The 20,547-nt window shown below is 33.5% G+C and overlaps 1 protein-coding gene across 4 annotated transcripts in view; it reads right to left on the reverse strand.

Annotated features, from left to right (window-relative positions):
- The window catches only part of Commd10 (COMM domain containing 10), a 174,732-nt gene that overhangs the window by 147,194 nt on the left and 6,991 nt on the right, over window positions 1–20,547 (reverse strand). For 3 of the 4 annotated variants that reach the window (XM_004836167.3, XM_021238249.2, XM_087194685.1), the window contains exon 5: window positions 2,007–2,117. The exons of the other annotated variant lie outside the window; for it this stretch is intronic. In XM_004836167.3, the coding sequence (XP_004836224.1) occupies window positions 2,007–2,117 (111 nt within the window). The remainder of the gene's footprint in view (window positions 1–2,006; window positions 2,118–20,547) is intronic. 4 annotated transcript variants of the gene reach the window in all.

Consider the following 20,547-nt stretch of genomic DNA (forward strand, 5'->3'; position numbering starts at 1 on the left):
TATTCATCCAAAATTTCAAAATAGTGACAAAAACATAAATGTACTCAAGCACATATTTCAAATGAGTTGAATTTCCTATCTGTATTAACTTCCTGAATAATATGAATTTAAAACACGGCTGTTTTACTAGAAGAATCATTCATTCCCAATGCCTAAAAATACACTAAATACATAGGCAAATTTTAAAGCTGCAATAAAAGAGCTGAGAGGACTTGAGTATTACAAAAATCAAATATTATCAAAGCATATTCAATATATGGACAAAATAGTATCCTTCCAACTTATAAACAAACTACTTCTGATTCCTCACTTAAAATACAGTATTCATAAGAAATAGACGACATATAGCTATTGGAATATGTATGTATGTATGTATGTATCTATTTTCACTCAGGGAATAGTCGCAGACTATCAGTGAACTCCATACCATTCTCCTAAACCCTGGGGAATATTTTCTCCAGATCATGGGGAAAAGAGGACTTTCCAAACTGTTTTTTCTTTCCTTAATTCCCAGCAAGCATAAACATAAAAATATAATCAACAAAGGAGAGTATAAAGAAGGAAAAAATTAAAAAGTAACAATTTCACTAGGATATAAATTCAGTGAAAATTTTGGTCTAAAACAAAGGGTTTGTTTATTTATTTATTCATTTATTTTAGTCCCCAAAAGTTTTACTGATGATGATGGTGGCAGCCAGCACTTCACGAGCATTTACATAATAGAAAGCATTGGACTAAGCACTTTACATAATAAATATTTAATCTTCAGAAAAATCTATGAGATTGATACTATTATCTGCATTTTACAAATTAGGAAACTGAGACTTAGATTAAATACCATGACCAAGATTATATCACAACTAATTTGTAAAGCATACATAATATACCAATCAGTTTCACTCTTAACCATTAAGTTAATATTATTTTCCACTGAAATAAACTAATAAAGACCTAAATTGCATAAGATTCTATAATTGCATGATCTAGGATAGCCACGGACCCTAGTTCTTTAAAAAGGCAAATGCATACGATATAATAAACAACTGTGAATGTGCTAATGACAAAGAGGTACTTTCTCCATCCATGAATGCCCACTATAGATGCCATTATTCCCTGATCATATTCAACCAGTATATTCTTTCCTTTCTTTCCTTTCAATAGCACCTCATTCTCAACTATATTTTATTTGTCTAAAACGAGGTAAAATCTCTTTGGTTTAAGAGGAAAATCATTCTCCCTTTTCTATCTTAAAAAAATAACCAATTAAGGTATATAATATGATAATAGTTCTCATTACGTCTGAAACATATATTAGTATATATGCCGCAGTAAGAAAAACTATTCCATAACAAGTCGTGGATATTTGATAACCATGTTCAAGTTGTTGTAAAATTAGTACCAAAGGAAAAAAAACTAATCTAAAATTTTGTCTTGCAAAAGCTGAGATTTAAACACATGCACGCACACACACACACACACACACACACTACACACACAAAAAGACAATTCTAATCATCATATTCCAGACACTGGCTAGACAACAAACAATAGTCCTTCTACCATATGTATGCAGCTTAAAACACAAAACACCAATGGATATCTACAAATATCTAAAACATTAAAATCATAATTTTATATATAGTCACCACCAAATTTTTGCTTTGCAGAATTTAAGACATTATGAAATGTCCTTATAAAAAAGGTTCCTTTCAAGATAAGCTATTTCTTCAGATAAATGACAAAGTGACATTTAAGTCTGACATCAAAACTTGTTATAAAGATGTGTCAACTAGTCTTTAATTTTAACTAGTTTATATTTAAATTTTAAATCCATAGAGCAAATACTCTGCTATCAATAAAGTATAAGACCAAAAGCTGAGGCAGGAGAACTGCTGTGGGTTCAAGGCCAGCCTGAACTACAGAGCGAGACCCTGTCTCAAAAAAACCAAGGAAATAAAAAGTATAAGATTTACCAAAACAAATCATTTCATTACATCACCTCTTACCTCTGAATCTTCACTGTTCACTCCTAGTTGTAACACAGCTTGAGGAGATTTTAGTTTTGCTTGAGCAGAGTGAGCCATCTGAAGGTTAAGCTGCCATCCAACTGTCTCTAACTTTTAAAAGACAAGTGAAAATTGGAATCAGGTGGTACACAGGAAGAAGGGTCAACTTTAAGCAAATTTCTACTCAGAAGAAATGAACACAGACAGCCTAGACATCATGGAAAGTTGGTTTCAGGGCTCCTTTAACTTGCACACTTTGCAAATTTTCCCCTTGGCTCATTAGACTGGCCTTTTGCCATGCTTGTCAAATTCAACACTGAACATGATCTTTAAATAAAAAAATTTAAATTTAAATTTAAAAATTCTAAAAATAAAAATTCTAAACAATAAGTACACAAAAAAGCCAATGGTTTTAAAAATAGAATTTTTAAAAATTAGTATTTTTAAATGGTTACAAATTTCAACTAGTAAGTAGCATATACTGTTTCAGTGAAAGTACTTTATTGACTTTCCATAATCTTAAACAAAAACTTCGCATCTTTGGGTTAGATAGAAATCTTTCTCTCCTCACCCTCCACTCTTTCTCTCAATTTAGGGAGAAACTCTAGTGAGAGGCTTACACCTTTATAAACAATTAGTAAGAGAGGAATATGGGCCGGGGATTTAGCTCAGTGGTTCCGCCACCTGCTCCGCAAGCACAAGGACCCAAGTTTGATTCCCAGTACCAAAAAAAAAAAAAAAAAAGGGAGGAATAAACCCAGGCAAATTGGTACCAACACATTATCATTACTATAATTTCTAAAGCACCCTAACCATTTCCCAGTTATGATGGAAACTAATTATATTTCCTTTGAACTTATTAATACAATAGCACAATTTAATCAAGTAAGACAACAATAGGAAACAAAGACTATGGCAGTTTCTTTTCTTTTAAAATATTAAGCAGCACCAATGTGCCTTTATGAACCTTCATTACTGGTTTCTCCAAGCTCAGAAATATGAATTTACAGTTTTAGATTCAAGTCCAGTAAATTTCACATTATCAATATTTAGGCAAGTTTTGTGAAATGCAATTGTTATATGACTCTGATAATGGATTTAGCAAAGCTACCTTAGCTATACTGCTAAGAGTGCCAGCCTCACAACAATTTTTATTTGACCAGAATACTAATCACTTAATTTGAAAGACTGTTCAACAGCTAGAAACCAGTGACTCAAAGCCAAGTAGAAAAGAGAGCAATGAAAGTATTATCTATGTGAGAAAGGATGTGATGGGAAAAAGATACAGTTCTGTTCTTTGTGGCACTTTTAGGGGTTACCCGTAAAAAGGCGACATAATCCATAATTTCTAATAAAGGAAAAATCAATTTAATAGTGAACGTTAAAAGTCTTTAATGCATTGATCTTTAACACTGATTACAGTAAGCATGGTCTCTGATATCAGCAGTCACTATTTTCAACAGTTACATGCAACAGACCCATGAACATGTAATTCCCATTATCATAATCAAAAGTATTTTAATACAATGTGTCTTAATTGAAAACATCTTCTAGGTATTCATATGGACTTGCAAGACATTGCATTGAGCTTATTTAACGGATCCTATCTCTGTACTTAGGCACTCAATGTAATTCCTAAAGATAAATATTAAGTAAATAAATTAAAACACACCTCATCCCAGTGAGGTCTTGGCATTAGTTAATGTATGCCTATGGCACTGAGTAAAGTTGGTGTGGAGGAATTAAAGACAGCACTCTGGTGGCACATGCCTGTAATCTGAGCACTCTGGGAGGCTGAAGCACGAGAACTGTAAGTTTCACCCCAGACTGGAAAACTTAGCAAAACTTTCTCACAAAATAAAAATAAAATTGAGCTGGAAATGTAGCTCAGTGCAAAGACCCTAGGTTCAAACCCCAGTACTACAATAAATAAATAAGCACTGAACCAAAAGCTTATGCTTTGGCTTGTACTTAAGCTATCACTCATTATAAGTGTCCCTGGCTAAATCATGGATCTTTCAAAATGTCAATTTCCTCATATAAAATAGAAATATATCTATCTGACCTATTTTCTGAGTTATTGGTAATATCAAAACAGAAAATGCATAATCAAAGTGCTTTTGAAACTTCAAAGCATTATAAATACAAGATATTTTGGTCATCTAATTTTTTTCTATAATATCTTTCAAATAATTTCTGAAATTCATGACCTAGTTCAAACCCTCATCATCCATCTCTTCCAAGATTATCACAAAATAATCTTGTAACTGAGCTACTTGCCTATCTAACCCATCCCATCATCTCATTTTCTTTCTTAAAATTCTCCAAGACCAATAATCCCAGCACTCTGGGAGGCTAAGGCAGAAGATCACAAGTTTGATCTCAAATACATAATCGAGTAATATACATGTGCTTTCAAGGAGGAGTATTTACATGAAAATGAATGGCAGAAAGGGGAAAAGAGTTATTAGATCTGACACCAAAATCATGATCTGTAAAAGAAAAAACTGTTAAACTAGTCCTCGACAAAATGAAAAATTTTTGCTCCTGCAAATGACCCAAGTCAAGCTACTGACTAGGAGAAATATTTACAAACTACATTTCTGACAAAGGAAGGGCAAGCCACAGACTGAGAATATATATGATATATAAATATATATATATCATATATATTTGACAAAGATTTCTATTCAAAATATATAAAGAATTCTTACCACTCAATAGTAAGACAAAGAAACTCATAGAAAAATAGGTAAAAATTTGAAAAGATAATTCACAAAAGAAGATATACAAGCAGCTAGTAAACATATAAACATTCAGTGTCCTTAGTAAAAAAATGAAAATGAAAATTTTAACATACCACAATGCATCTATTGGAATGGTTAAAAAGAAAAAGATTGACAATATCAAGTGTTGGCCAAGATGTAAAGCATTAGATTGGAATAAAATGCTATAAACACTTAGGAAAACAAGTAAATTTTTATAAAGCTAAACCTATACCTACCCAATAATTCAAGTCCATACCTAGAAATAGCCTGGATGTCCATCAAATGGTGAATGGATAAACAAATTGTGTTATATCTATACAACAGAATACTATTTTGCAATGTAAAAGAGCTACAAGTACATGCAAGAAAATGCATAAACCTCAAAATCATTATATTTAGTACAAGAAATCAGACACAAGTATATCCATAGGATTTCATTTATATAAAATGATAAAAATGGACTTGAATCTAAAACTATAGATTCATACTTCCGAACTTGGAGAAACCAGTAATCAATACTAACTGAAAGCAGATCAGTGGTTGCCTCACCCCAGGAAAAAGGGACTGCAAAGGGCCATGGGGAAACTTTAGAAGGTGATTAAAATGCTTTGTATCTTGGTTATGTTGATAATATTATGAGTATACATTATCAAAATTCATGGAACAATTTAAAAGAATACATTTTATGCAAATTATAATTTTTAAAATATTTTTAAAAGATACAACGTACTAAAAGTTGTAACAAGCAATATATAGATGAAACTAGAGTGCATCTTTAACTACCTGCAATCACCCTCTCTGCCATCTTCTAGACCATGGCAAGAACAGGAAGCAAGAAGCACACTACTGCTTGCCTCACAAAGAAAGAACCATTTACTGTGACCTCTGTAAGAATATACAAACAAGATCAGAATCTCAGAGATGACCAGTATACAATATGGTATCTATATGGCATAAATAAAAATATATTACATAGATGTGAACAACTTCTTGAATTTATGTTCAAGTTATCCTGCATCCAAGCGACTGCCTACTTTCACAAAGTATACTGCACTCAGTAAGTAGTCTTCAGAAGACATCAGTATTCATTGCCCTCTACAAAGCTCCAAAAGTGACTAGACCAGTGTTTTTCCTTCAGCACACTTTGCTTTTAATGATGCTGCCATATCTCATTATATTAAGAATTGGAACAGCTTTATTATACAATTTAGGGATACACCCAAACTATAACTTCAAGTTTAGACACCACAAAAGTCGGCCTGGTCTCACTGCTAAGACAAGGAATTTACTTCTTGACCTGTAGACTTGGCCAAGAAACCTAATCATGAAATTGGTCTTCCTCACCGAGTTGTAAGGAGTTGAGGGGAAACATTAACAAACCTTCTTTAAATTGTTTGCCACCTCTATATGCCAAGAATATAAGAAGATACTAGGACAAATCTGAGGGCAGTGAAATGTCATACAACTTATGCACCCACAATTGGCAACACTCTGAAAAAGTACATCAACTCTATTTAGCAAGTGCACATCTTTGAAATACTATGACATAATAAGAGTAATTTTGCTAACAGCACAGTTTCTTGGCATTAGCAAAATATTCAATTTGTTAATGGTTCTGGTGTAACTCAATTACTTATGAAGTAGGGAACACATTTCTCTTTCAAATAAGACTGATTAAGGGTCTCATATCTAAAGCTCTTTCAATTGATTGCTGCATCAAGAACTAAATCCATCATCTTTTATTCCTAAAGAATTTCCATTTGTTTCATGCTAAAGTAATTCTATATTCTCCCTTTCAGAGAGGGAAAATTTTTAAATGACCAGACTCTTATTCCAGCAAAATTTCTAAGAATAAATGAAGCACAAAAAAGTTAAAATATAACCAAAATGAAAACAAATTAGGAAATACAAAATATAATTCACACCTTCTTTCCTTATTTTTTCTGTCAATAAATGAAAAATATTACTTTTCATAAGAAAATCAAATAGACTAAACTTCAACATTTATTGAGAGATACTGTTCATGCAACAACTATTTGAGAATCCACTATCCTTCAAAAGCCAGTAAAGGAGTGAAAATATAGCAGTGAACAAAACAGACAAAATCTGCCTATCCTTGTGGAGCTCATATTCTAGTGATAGTTAATAAAAAAGCAAAAGGTAAAATATATCGCAGATCAGAGAAGTATAACTATTACAGAGCAGAATGAGGTAAGAAAGTAATATAGACAGGGACACTTTAAACTATGATGACTGAGGAAAGATTCATTGATAAAGGTCACTTTATATGAAGATCTAAAGAAAGTAAGGAAGCCAGCCATGTGAACATCCAGGAGAAATTCTGAGGTAAAGAAATCGAAGTGATTCAGAGTGAGCCGGGCAGAGGGTATTAAGAAGTGAAAGTCTATGAGACAGACAGTGGGCTAAAAGGGGCTAGAGTTCATACAGGCAATTTTAAGAATTCTGACTTCTATCATAAACAACATGGAAAGCCATTGGTGGATTTGCAGCAGACAAGAGACTAGAATAAGATTTACAGTTTAAAAGAATCACCTTTGGTGTTCCTAATCTGGTAATGCTTGGGAAGAAGCCTTATCATACTAACTTCCTTAAAATAAAAAATATAAGCTCTACACAAAATATTTTATTTTAATTTTGAAGGAATTGGAGAAAGAATAAAAGCTGGCAGATATTACAGGGACTTTGATTCAAAAAAATAAAAGGAATTTGACTTGTAAAAGGAGAAGACCATATAAGGTGAGAGATCCATATGATTATGACTTTGTAATCACTGTAGCACGGTTTAGCTAAAACTCTGAAAAGAGCCTCAGACTTTTGGACATGAGGAATGAGCAATTTCATTCCTAGATATTTACTTAAGGGAAATGAAAATATGTCCATAAAAACACATGCATACTAATGTGCATAGAAATATTATTTATAATTGTAAGGAACTACAATCCAAATATCTGTGAATAGGAATATGGATAAACACACTGTAATTTTCACATAGTGACATACTACTCAGCAATAAATACATTGCTAATACATACAATATAAATGAATCAAGAACTATTTTAATTGACATTAGTCAGACACATATTCTATAAACCCATTTATACTAATTTCAATAACAAAAGCGATGATCATGGAAATGAAAAAGTGAGGATTAGGGAAGAGGTAGTTGACTGAAACTGGGCATTTCTGGGTAATGAAAATATCTTGTATTTTGCTATGGATAATGACTAAATGGATGTATAATATTTCTAAAACCTATCAAACTGATCGCTTAAAAATCTCTACATTTTTACTACAGATATGTATTTTCTCAAAAGTTTAAAAAATCTCCAGCAGCATTTAAAATTCAGAACCCTCCTATATTCAGTTAATACAAGACATAGAAATACTATGCCTTTCACTTGATAACATCCCAACAACTAAAATAATAGAGACAGATTTGAGTTATACACAGATATAATGGACAAAATCTTTCCTACAAGTGAAAATAATGATAAGAAGCAACTAAAATTCAAAGAAGCTATCAGATGTGTATTAATAGTTATACGGTATGTTTCAAAATTTAGATTCATGAAATATGCTTTTCTGCCCTCTTTATAATAAAGCCATTATTTATCCTTAGAAGTCCAAAAGAAATGAAATAAAAATATTAAAAATAAAATAACACATTTTTAAAAGTCAATTTCTAATTTCTTATATTTCACTTAATAATAAAATAAAAAGTAGACATTATAATTAATGATAAAGTAAATCTTACAGTGGCTTAAAGGGAATCTAAAATGTTTTAGAAAAATTATTGTCTTAGGAAACTTGATGATCTGTTTTTAAATGTAGATTTCTCAAGAACCTGCAAAAAGATAATTAAATTTTAATATGTAAAGAAATGAATTTATATTATGAATAAATCTGCCACATAACTGATAAAGTTAAGAACACTCTTAACCACAGAAAATAATGTTAAATTCATTTTGAAAATTCAAAACAGATATGACAGCAAAATTTATATTAAAAAAATCCCTAACAAACCTTATAAATGCCTTTCAAGAAAAGGAAATACCATGTGTATCCTTTAAAGAGCAAGCTACTCTAGAAGTGCTTAAAAGATGCCCTCTGTATATTTCTCATAATCAATCTCATTTGTAAAGATATTTTAGAAAAACTATGCAAAGAATAAGAACTACATTGCAAAGAAAAGGCCTCAGAAAAATACATTTCTGTAAAAAGTTTTCTATTTTAGATTTTGTATACAAATGAAAAAAATGTATATAATGGAAGTACATGTAAATGAACTCTAAACAGAATTTCAGAAATCAAACTAAACAAAATATTCAATTTCTATCTGAAAAAAGATTCGTAATTTAATCAATGTCGCTTTCAGGCCACCACAACACAAACCCCAGCACCAAGGAGCAGAGCCACCGCCAGTGCTGAGGAGGAGCCTTCCAGGCCACCAGACCATCACCCCCAGGGACCATCACCCCCAGTACCCAGGAGGAGAGCCATACAGGTGCCAGCAGCACATACACTCCCTCCCACCCCCCACTGAAATGACAAGACACGTAAACAAGTCTAAAAACCAGACTTCCAGATCACCTAAAGCAACCAGACTTCGAGATCACCTACAGCAACCCCAAAGGGAAACAAGATGGAACAATCCGATACTCTACCACCTTGACTGCCTGAACTGGCAATGAAAGAGGATCTGGAAAAAATGAAATCAGAAATCATTTCTTAGATAATGGCAGAGATTGTGCCCATAGTGCAAGACATGATTAATAAATCTAGAGCAGACACAGATAAACATAAAATAGAGGAGCTGAGGAACATGATGAAATCCCAACACAGGAAATGAATGGAATTCTTCAAACACATGCAAACAGATTTCCAGGAGATTAAAACCTCCATTCAAAGTTTAGGCAGCAAAATGCACCAATGTGAGGACAGAATTTCAGATATAGAAGATAAGCCTGCAATTAGTGACCAGGAAAAGGAAAACTGCTTTAAATAGTAAGGGACCACAAGAAATCAATCCAGCAGCTCCTAAACGATGTGAAGAAGAATAACAGAAGACTGACTGGAGTCAACAAAGAAACAGGAGAGAGTACAGGCAACATAAAAAACTGTTCACAGAAGTAATGGCAGAAAACTTTCCAATCAGGGGAAAAGAACTGACATACAGATAAGTGAGGCATATAGAACTCCAACTAGCCTTGATCAAAAAAAAAATCTACACATAGACATATAATAGTGGAGATTCCAAAAACCCAACAGAAGAACAAAATTCTACAAGCAGTTAGAGAAAAGAAATAAATCAATACAAAGGAAAGCCCATCAGAATCACAGCAGACTTCTCAACACTAAACCTTACAGCAAGAAAAGCTTGCAGTGACGTATTCCAAGCCCTAAAGGAAAACAGCCAACAATACAGATTGATGTACCCTGCAAAACTATCTTTCAAAATTGATGGAGAAATAAGATACTTTCATGACAAAAGAGCACCTTAGGAACATCATGAATACCAAATCAGCACTGCAAAAAATTTTAGACAATATCCTAGGAAAACACGAGGATCATAACCCCTGGAGGCACAGAAGAATGAATCCATCAGGCATGACAAGAAATTAAACGCAAAGGGGGAGAATCCAACAAAAACTAAAACTCAGGACAAGGATAAGTCAATACATATCAGTCATAACCACCAAGATTAATGGTCTCAAATCACCAATCAAAAGAAACAGACTTGAAGAATGGGTCAAGAAGCAAGATCCAACGATATGCTGCATGCAAGAAACACACTTAATTCAAAAAGAAACTCATACACTGAAAGGTAAACGGTGGAAAACAATACTCCATGGGACAGGAACCTGAATAAAAGCAGGAGTAGCTATCCTCTTTGCAGATCAAATGGATTTTAAACCAACACTGATTAAGAGAGATAAAGGAGGACACTGCATCCTTGTAAAGGGAACAATCCAACAGGAAGAGATGACCATCATAAATGTCTATGCACCAAACACTAGTGCACTCAACTATATAAAACAAATACTAACCGACATGAAAAATCAAATAAGCATTAATACAATAGTAGTGGGGGACCTCAATACCCCACTGTCACAAATGCATAGATCAACTAGATAAAAAATAAGCAATGAAATACTAGAACCCAATCAAACTCTTAAACAAATGAACTTAACAGATATTTACAGAGTGTTCCACCCTGCAAAATCAGAATACATATTCTTTTCAGCTACACACGGGTCGTTCTCCAAAACGAACCACATACTCGCTCAAAGAACATATTTAGGTAAGTGCTAAGGAACTGAAATTATCCCTTGTATATTATCATTCCATAGTGTGATAAAATTGGAGATAAAAAGCAAAAGAAACTGGAAAAATTTCATAAACACATGGAAATTGAACAACACACTTCTGAATAACCAATGGGTCACAGAGGAAATTAAAGAAGAAATCAGACACTTCCTTCAATTAAATGACAATGACAATACAACATATCAGAATCTATGGGACACAATGAAAGCAGTCTTATGAGGGAAATTCATAACAGTGAATATACATATTAGGAAAACAGAATGAGCCCAATTAAACAACCTGATGCTGAACCTCAAGCTTCTAGAAAAAGAAGAGAAGGACAAACCCAAAGCTCGTACAAGGAAGGAAATTATAAAGATCAGAGCAGAAATCAATTCAATGGAGACTAAGAGAATGATACAAAAAATTAATGAAGTCAAGAGTTGGTTCTTTAAAGAATAAACAAAATTGACAAACCCTTAGCCAACCTTATCAGAAAAAGGAAAGAAAAGGCCCAAATCCATGCAATTAGGAATGAAAAGGGTGAAATTACAACAGAGCCAGCAGCAATCCAGAGGATGATCAATATCTACTTCCAGAACCTATATGCCAATAAGATGGAAAACACAGAAGAAAGGGACAGATTCCTAGATACGTATGAATTACCAAAATTGAATGAAGAAGACCTCAAAAATTCTAAACAATCCAATATCAACCAATGAAATTGAAAACGTAATTAAAAACTTACCAACCAAGAAATGCCCAGGTCCTGATGGCTTCACTGTTGAATTCTACAAGACATTTAGAGAGGAACTACTGACACTACTGTTTAAACTCTTCAGTGAAATTAAAAGGGAAGCAATAGTCCTATTCATCACTGGAAGCAAGCATCACCTTGATCCTCAAAGCAGAGAAAGACCCAACTGAAAAAGAACACTCTAGGCCAATCTCACTAATGAACACAGATGCAAAAATCCTTAATAAGATACTGGCAGATAGAATGCAGAAGATCATCAAGAAGATCATCCACCCTGACCAAGTGAGATTCATCCCAGGGATGCAGGGATGGTTCAACATATGCAAATCAATAAATGTAATACACTATATCAACAGAGCCAAGGACAAAAAACATTTGATCATCTCAATAGATGCAGAAAAAGCATTCGATAAAATCAATACACATTTATGATCAAAACCCTACAAAAAATTGGAATAGACAGAATCTACCTCAATTTGATAAAAGCCATCTATGAAAAACCAACAGCCAATATCATACTAAATGGTCAAAAACTGAAATCTTTCACACTAAAATCAGGAACAAGACAAGGATGTCCACTATCATCATTTCTGTACAATATAGTTTTGGAAACATTAGCCATAACAATTAGACAAGAGAAAGAAATAAAAGGAAGAGAGGAAATGAAGAAGTCAAACTGTCATTATCTGCAGATGACATGATACTCTATATAGAAGACCCCAACAGATCCACCAAAAGCCTTCTACACTTCATAAGCAAATTCAGTAAAGTAGCTGGATACAATGTCAACACAGAAAAATCAATAGCTTTCCTCTACACCAATGACAGACTCACTGAGAGAGAAATAGGGCAAATAATTCCTTTCACAATAGCCTCCAAGAAACTGAAATACCTAGGAATCAACCTAATGAAAGAAATCAAAGACCTCTTCTCTGAAAACTATAGCACTCTGAAAAGAGAGATTGAAGACGATATCAGAAAATGAAAAGACATCCCTTGCTCCTGGGTAGGAAGAATCAACATAGTGAAAATGGCCATACTTCCAAAACAGCTATATAGATTCAATGCAATCCCAATGGAAATCCCAGCAGCATATTTCATGGACCTTAAGAAAACAATCTCAAAATTCATTTGGAATAAGAAGAGACCTAGAATAGCAAAAGCAAATCTAGGCAACAGAGACGGGGCAGCAGGTATCACACCTCTCAACTTGAAACTATACTACAAAGCTACTGTTATAAAAACAGCATGGAACTGGCAAAGAAACAGACCTGAGGACCAGTGGAACAGATTAGAAGATGCAGAAAGAACTGCAGACACACTCAGCCACCTCATCTTCAACGAAGGAACCAAATACCCCCACTGGAGGAGAGATAGCCTATTTAATAAATGGTGCTGGAAAAATTGGGTTTCAACTTGCCAAAGATTAAAACAAGACCTATATCTCTCACCATGCACTAAACTAAAATTGAAATGGAAGAAAGATCTAAATATTAAAACAGAAACGCTGGAGCAGCTGGAACAGAGGTTAGGTAGAACTCTTAAAGACATTGGTGTAGCAAACGATTTTATGAGCAAAACCTCAGTTGTCCCTGAACTAGCACAAACAATCAACAAGTGGGATCTCTTACTAAAAAGCTTCTGCACAGCAAGAGAAACCACCAGCAGTGTGAAGACAACCCACAATGTGGGGGAAAAGTTTCACCTTCTGTTCCTCAGACAAAGTTCTACTATCTAGAATCTATAAAGAACTTAAAAAAAAAAATCAGACCTCCCAAATCTGAAGACACAATCCACAAAAGGGCATCTGAAATGAACAGGCATTTCTCAAAGAAGTAGAAATAGGAAATAAACATATGAAAAAGTGTTCAACATCACTGGTCATTCGAGAGATGCAAATGAAAACAAAGCTGAGAATCCACCTCACTCCAGAAAGTATGGCTACTATCGAGAAATCAACCAATAACAAATGCTGCTGGGGCTGTGGGGAAAAAAGAACACTGCTTCACTGCTCGTGGGATTGTAGACCGGTACAACCACTGTGGAAATCAGTATGGAGATACCTCAAAGAACTAGGTCTGGAAGTCCCATTTGACCCAGCTATTCTCGTGCTGGTTATCTTCCCCAAAGAATTAACAGAATCATTACCACAGTGATACATGTGCACCCATGTTCACAGCAGCACCATTTATAACACCTAAAACTTGGAAGCAGCTGAACTGCCCATCACCTGGAGAGTGGATAAGGAAAATGTGGTTTATTCATAAAATGGAGTACTACTCAGTCATAAAACATGAGAAATTAGAGACATTTATAGTTAAATGGATGCACATTGAGGCAATACTCTTAAGTGAAATAAATAGGATACACATGTATAAATACTGAATAGTTTCTCTAATGTGAGAAACTGAAAGTGTAAATAAGAACTAAAAGGTATAATAGACAATGGGAAAAAGGAAAAGGGGCAAAGCAGAAGGAAGTGGAAGGGGTAAAGGAAAGGAAAAAAGGGAATGGAATTAATATGAGAAAATGATAAAATGGAAACAAAGTCTTTGTAAATAGGGAGGGATGGAGGGGTTGAAGGGAGGGCAGGGGAATGGGGAAAAAATAAGAACCAAGAGAGATTATGTAAAGGTGCAAATTTCCAATGATAAATGACATTATATTGTACACCTAAAATGTACCAATAAAATTCATTTTAAAAAAATAATAATTCAATCAATGTTATAACCACACAGGCATTATAAGAAAAACATAAAATGCTGTTAGAAGAATACTGCTGACAGTCAACATTGACAAAAGAAGGAAAAATAAAGATCCTAATAAGTGGTGGTCATATTGTAGTCTCAATTGTCCAAAGAGATTAAGATAAAGTATTTTTTTAAAAAGTGAGAGAAGATACAATTTTAAGATCTTTTTAATCATATCCTGAAAAAAATTTATCATTAAGTTTATTTTTCAATCTGCATCTCTCATTTTCATATCTAAAAATAAAAGACAAAGATAAATCTTTCAACTACCCTTTGAGAAGAGTGTCAAGAATACACAAAGAGAAAAATACAATGTCTTCAACAAATGGCGCTGGGAAAACTGACCACATGCAAAAGAATAAAACTCAGCCCTCGGGCCAGGGATTTAGCTCAGTGGTTCTGCTGCCTGCCTCGCAAGCACAAGGACCTGAGTTCGATCCCGGTACCAAAACAAAACAAAAGAAAACAAAAATAGGTCAATGGGTATATAATAGGTGCTCAACATCATTCATTATTAGGAAAATGCAAATCAAAACCACAATGAAATATTAATCCTACACATGAGGATGGTTATTACTGTATCAAAAACACAAGAGATGAAAAAAAAAAAACACGAGATGACAAGTGTTGGCAACAGAGGGACAAAAGAACCACCAACACTGTTGGTGGTTTCAAACAAAAAACAGAACTTCCATCTGACCCAGAGATCCCTTGCTGACTATCACATCCAAAAGAAATTAAATCAGTATCTTGAAGAGATATCTGCACAACCATGTTGACTGCATTATTCACAGTGGTCAAGATATGTAAACAACCTAAATGTTTGTCAAAAGATATAAAGAAAATACAGTATATATACACAACAGAATAGTATTTTGCCATAAAAAGATACTGCTATCTGCAACAACATAGATAAATTTGGAGGACATTATGTTAAGTGAAATAAACCATACATAGAAACACAAATACTTTATGATCTCTTACGTGGATTCTAAAAAAGAAAATCAAACTCATAGAAGCAGGCAAGAGAACAGCTGTTGCCAAGGGCGGGGATATGGAGGAAACAGGGAAATGTTTGTCGAAAGGTACAAACTTTCAGTTATTTGGTAAGTTCTGAGAATCTAATATACAGCACAGGGAAAAAAAGTTAATAATACTGCATTACTTATTTGAGATTTGCTAATAGATTAGCTCTTAAATGTTTTCTCATATATACACATAATCAAAAAAAAGGTTAACTATGTAATTTTAGATGTGTTAACTGTGGTAATCATCATACACTATATCACACTGTACATCCTGAATACATACAATTTTAATTTTTTAATGGCATCTCAATAAAGCTAAAAAAAGTCTATTTTAAAAAACTGCATCAATAAAACATCTTCTTAAAAAAATTGGCAGTACTGGGGGATCAAACTCAGGGGTACTCTAACCCTGAGCTACATCCCCAACCTTTTTTGTTTTGTTTTTTTATTTGAAACAGGATTTTGTTAAATTGACAAGATGCCCAGACTGGGCTCGAATTTGTGATCCTCCTACCTAGACTCTCAAGAGTGCTGGAATTACAGGAATGACCTACCACTTAACTTACTACTTAATCAAATCTTACTTACCTTGAACTTGGGATTATTAACCATATATATTCCCCTGCAAGTACCACATAGACAGTTCCCATAGGTGACCTTCTAAATTACCATAAAACAACATCATTGTACATACTCCTTTTTTTCACTCTATAATAAGTCAGTGTCCCTTTTTTTTGCAATTTAAATAATATGATCTATTTTCACACATGGCTATTTTAGCTACCACTGCCTAATAATAAGAGTGCAAAAGAAGCAATGCGTAAGAGACAGAGACCCATCTTAGCTTCATCACAGGTCACTAGGGACAACATGGTAAAGTTACACTTTCTAAAGTTTTATTTCCTTACTCTTCAAAACACACACACACACCCCCCTATATAACTCACTCCGCATAATGCCTGACACAGAAAAAAACTCACTGCTAACAACTACATCAGGCATATCTGACCCCCAGTCCACAGGACACATCAAGCCCTGGACGGCTAGTAATGCTGCCCTAGAAAACTGTAAACTGTTAACATTGTATGATTTCAGCAATATTTTTCATGACTGGATCATGGGTTATTGTGTGAGGACAACTTAGGTGACACTGTAAAAGAGGGTACAGTGCAGTACTAACTCCACCTCCTGCACACACTACACAGTCTACTGAATGGAAACCCTCTTGTTTCGGCTGTTACTTGTGAATGTGAGACTTGGTGAGTAAAAGACATCAGTTACTGAAAACTGTGTTTCAACCTACGTACACATGTATATGCATGTGAAGACAGCCATTTATTGTTACTAAGAAGGCAGTAAGCTTTCTTATTTCATTATTAAACAGGCTTGAGTTATTTCATAAAATAATTTAATAAGTTAAAATATTTTTCAATTTTTATTTTTTGATTTTTTTTCATCACTTTTCCCTCTTCTCCCTTCCCCCTCCCTCCATCTCTTGTCCTTCTCCCCATGTGAGAAAGATCTTCCTATTTCCTATTATCTATCTTTTATTTTGCTCTTTATTTGTATTTTTGGGTTTCTCATATAAGAGAAACCATGTGATATTTAAGCTTCTGTGTCTGATTTATTTCACTACATATTATGGTGCTGAGGTGCATCCATTTATCTACAAATGCCTCAAGTTCAACCTTCCTTATGGCAGAATAGGATTCCACTGGGTATAAATACCATATATTATATTTTATATGCAGCCCAAGACAATTCCTCTTCATTCAATGCAGCCCAAGCCAAAAATCTGACACCCATGATCTGCATGGTAAGGTAGCATGATAGTTTAGGAGTGTGTCAAATCGCAACTCTGCCACTTACTTACCTGCATGACGATGGGCAAGTTACTTAATTTCTCAAAGTCTTACTAATTGTATCAATACAAACTAGAACTATTGATCACTTTTGTGAGATGTAAAGCATAGTTATCTGGCCCACCATAAACACAATATATGTTCCTTACTATTATATTATCTTAATTAATTTAAGTCATTAGAATAATGTATTTGCTATCCTATCATATATTGGGAACTAGCAAAATATAATTTCCAGCATTCTCAAAGGGCTAATGTTCAATTAATCAAATCCTTTCAATTTCTTTTTTTGCACATTGTATGACAACCAATTAAACCATTTATGTAGAAGCTAAAGTTATGAAACGTATGAAGATAAAATATTTTTTAAAAGTCAACCAGAAGACATTGAGAAATGTATTACTATTGGAAGCAGAAAAAAAAATTTTTGAATTTTACAGCATGATTACGAAAAACTGGAGCCTATAATATAAAGAAAAATATAAATAGAGAGCAGGCTAGTATTAAAAAAGCCAAGTATGGTGGTCCATGCCTGTCATCCCAACACTCAGGAGCCTAAGACAAGAGAATCTTCACAAGTTCAAGGCCAGCCTGGGCTACACAGTGAGTTCATTGTAAAACGCTGTCTCAAAAAAATAAAAGCTTAAGATAATGAAAAGTGAAGCAATAATCTTGAGGAAACTTGAAAGCAGTCAGAATAACAGTTCAGCAAAAAAGGGGAGCAATAGAAAAACAATACAAGGGCATTTTCTAAAAAACTTACAGCTAATATTTTGCTTAATGATGAGAGGCTGATTTCTCCCCAAAACTGGGAATAAGAAAAGAATATTCTAAAAGTCCTGGTCAGTAAAAGAAGGCAAAAAAGATAAAGACTTGCTGGCTGTACAAACTGGAAAGAAATAAAACTGTCCCTGTTCACAGATGCAATTGTCTACATTAAAAAAAAAAAAAATCACAATAATTATTTTAAAAAGCATTATCACCTATTAATGAATTTACCAAGGTCACAAGACAGAAGGTCAATATAGAAATATAAATTATGTATAGCTGGGCAGGGTGGTGCATGCCTATAATTCCAGCATTCAGGAGGCTGAACCAGAAGGGTTGTCACAAGTTCAAGCCCAGCCTAGGCTACACAGCAAGTTCAAGGACAGCCTGACCTACCCAGCAAGACTCTGTCTCAAAAAAAAATATATATGTGTGTGTGTGTGTGTGTGTGTGCGCGCGTGTGTGTGTGTTATATTTCTATACATTAACAATAAAACAATTGGAAAACAAAATTTTAAAAATCGTACCATTTATAATAGCTCAAAAAGAAAAAAGAATGAAATATTTAGCTACAGATCTAACAAAACACACATTGGATCTGTATGTCAAATATGAAAAATATTGACAAAAGAAATCAAATATGACTTAAATGGAGAGATATACTCGATACTGTTAAGAAATTATTTTCCCACAAATTATGCTATAAATTAAACAATACCAATAAATAGCCCAACAGCAATTTTTTTGGTAAATATAGAAGGCTGATTTTCAAATTTATATGTAAAGGCAAAGAAACTAGAACAGCCAAAACAATTATGAAAAACAACAAAATCAGCAGACCCATACTACTTTATTTTATTATAAACCTACAATAATTAAGGCAAGGAGATTGCCATAAAGATAGAAGAATGATTTGTGGAATCAAAGAGAATACAGAAAGACTCACACAAATATGTTAAATGATTTCTGATAAGGGAGAAAGGCAATTCACTGACAAAAGTATAATGTTATCCACAAACAATCACGAAACAAAGAGGCAACTATATATAGAACAACCTGTGACCTGCACCTTGAACCTTAAACAAAATTATCTGAGGATGGATCTTAGGCTTAAATCTAAATGTAAAGCATAAATGTATAAAACATTTAAAAGGAAACAAAAAAGAAAATCTTTACATAATACTGGATCAGGCTATAAATTCTTAGATACAAAACCAAAAATAGAGTGAAGAAAAAAAATTTATACATATAACCTTTTCAGAATTAAAAGGTTTTGCCCTGTGAAAAGCACTATGAAGAGAATTAGAGGAAAACATAAACAGACAAAAACATTGTCAAATCATACATCTGACAAAAGATTTATATCTAGAAGACTCAAAGAAATCACCAACTCCAGAAAAAGAAAATAAATAATACCTTTCACATATTGCAACAACAAAAAAATCCATATACTTCTAGAAGTTATATCTGTGAGTGTTCTTTACATTAATATAAAAAGTCTTCTTCATCTGTTATAATGTAGAAATATAGTTAGGCAAAAGGGCTAACAGCTATGCGACCACAGAAGATATATGTATGACAACTAAGCACATAAAAAGATCACTGACATATTAGGGAAATGCAAATTAACAAGACATCACCACAAACCTAATAGAATGGCTTTAATAAAAACAACTGATAATATCAACTACTGTACTGACAAAAATTTGGAATTACTAAAACTCTTTTGTATAATGCTGGCAGAAATGCAAAATACTAATCCTTCACAAATTCTTCCAGAAAACAGATGAGGGGACTTCTCAATTCATTTTATGAGGCCAGTATTAACCTGATACAAAAGCCAAAGGCATCACAAGAAAATTACAGATGAATATCCTTCATAAACATAGATGGAAAAACCCTTGATAAAATATAAAATATCAGCAAATCAAATTCAGCAACATATAAAAAGGATTATGACCACGAGAATTATCCCAGGAATATAAAGTTGGCTGAACAGTGGACAATTTAACACCACATATTAATAGAAAAATGGCAAAAATTGTATGATCATCTCAAACTCCATTAAGTGAACAGAAGGTTACTATGGAGCTGTGATTATTTTATATTTTTTCCAGTATTCATTTTATTTACTACTGAAGTTAATGAATATTAACTGAGTATCTGCTGCAGACAAGAAATTCTAAGGACTAATGCAAATACATAAAAACAAATAAATATATGATACAGTAAAAATTAAAGTAAGTCTTATGCACAGGGACTCAGATAAAGGAATAATCAC

The sequence above is a fragment of the Heterocephalus glaber genome, unplaced genomic scaffold, assembly GCF_053883595.1.
Source record: "Heterocephalus glaber isolate CG9 unplaced genomic scaffold, H.glaber_assembly_v1.0 deba00001606, whole genome shotgun sequence".
NCBI lineage: Eukaryota > Metazoa > Chordata > Mammalia > Rodentia > Bathyergidae > Heterocephalus > Heterocephalus glaber.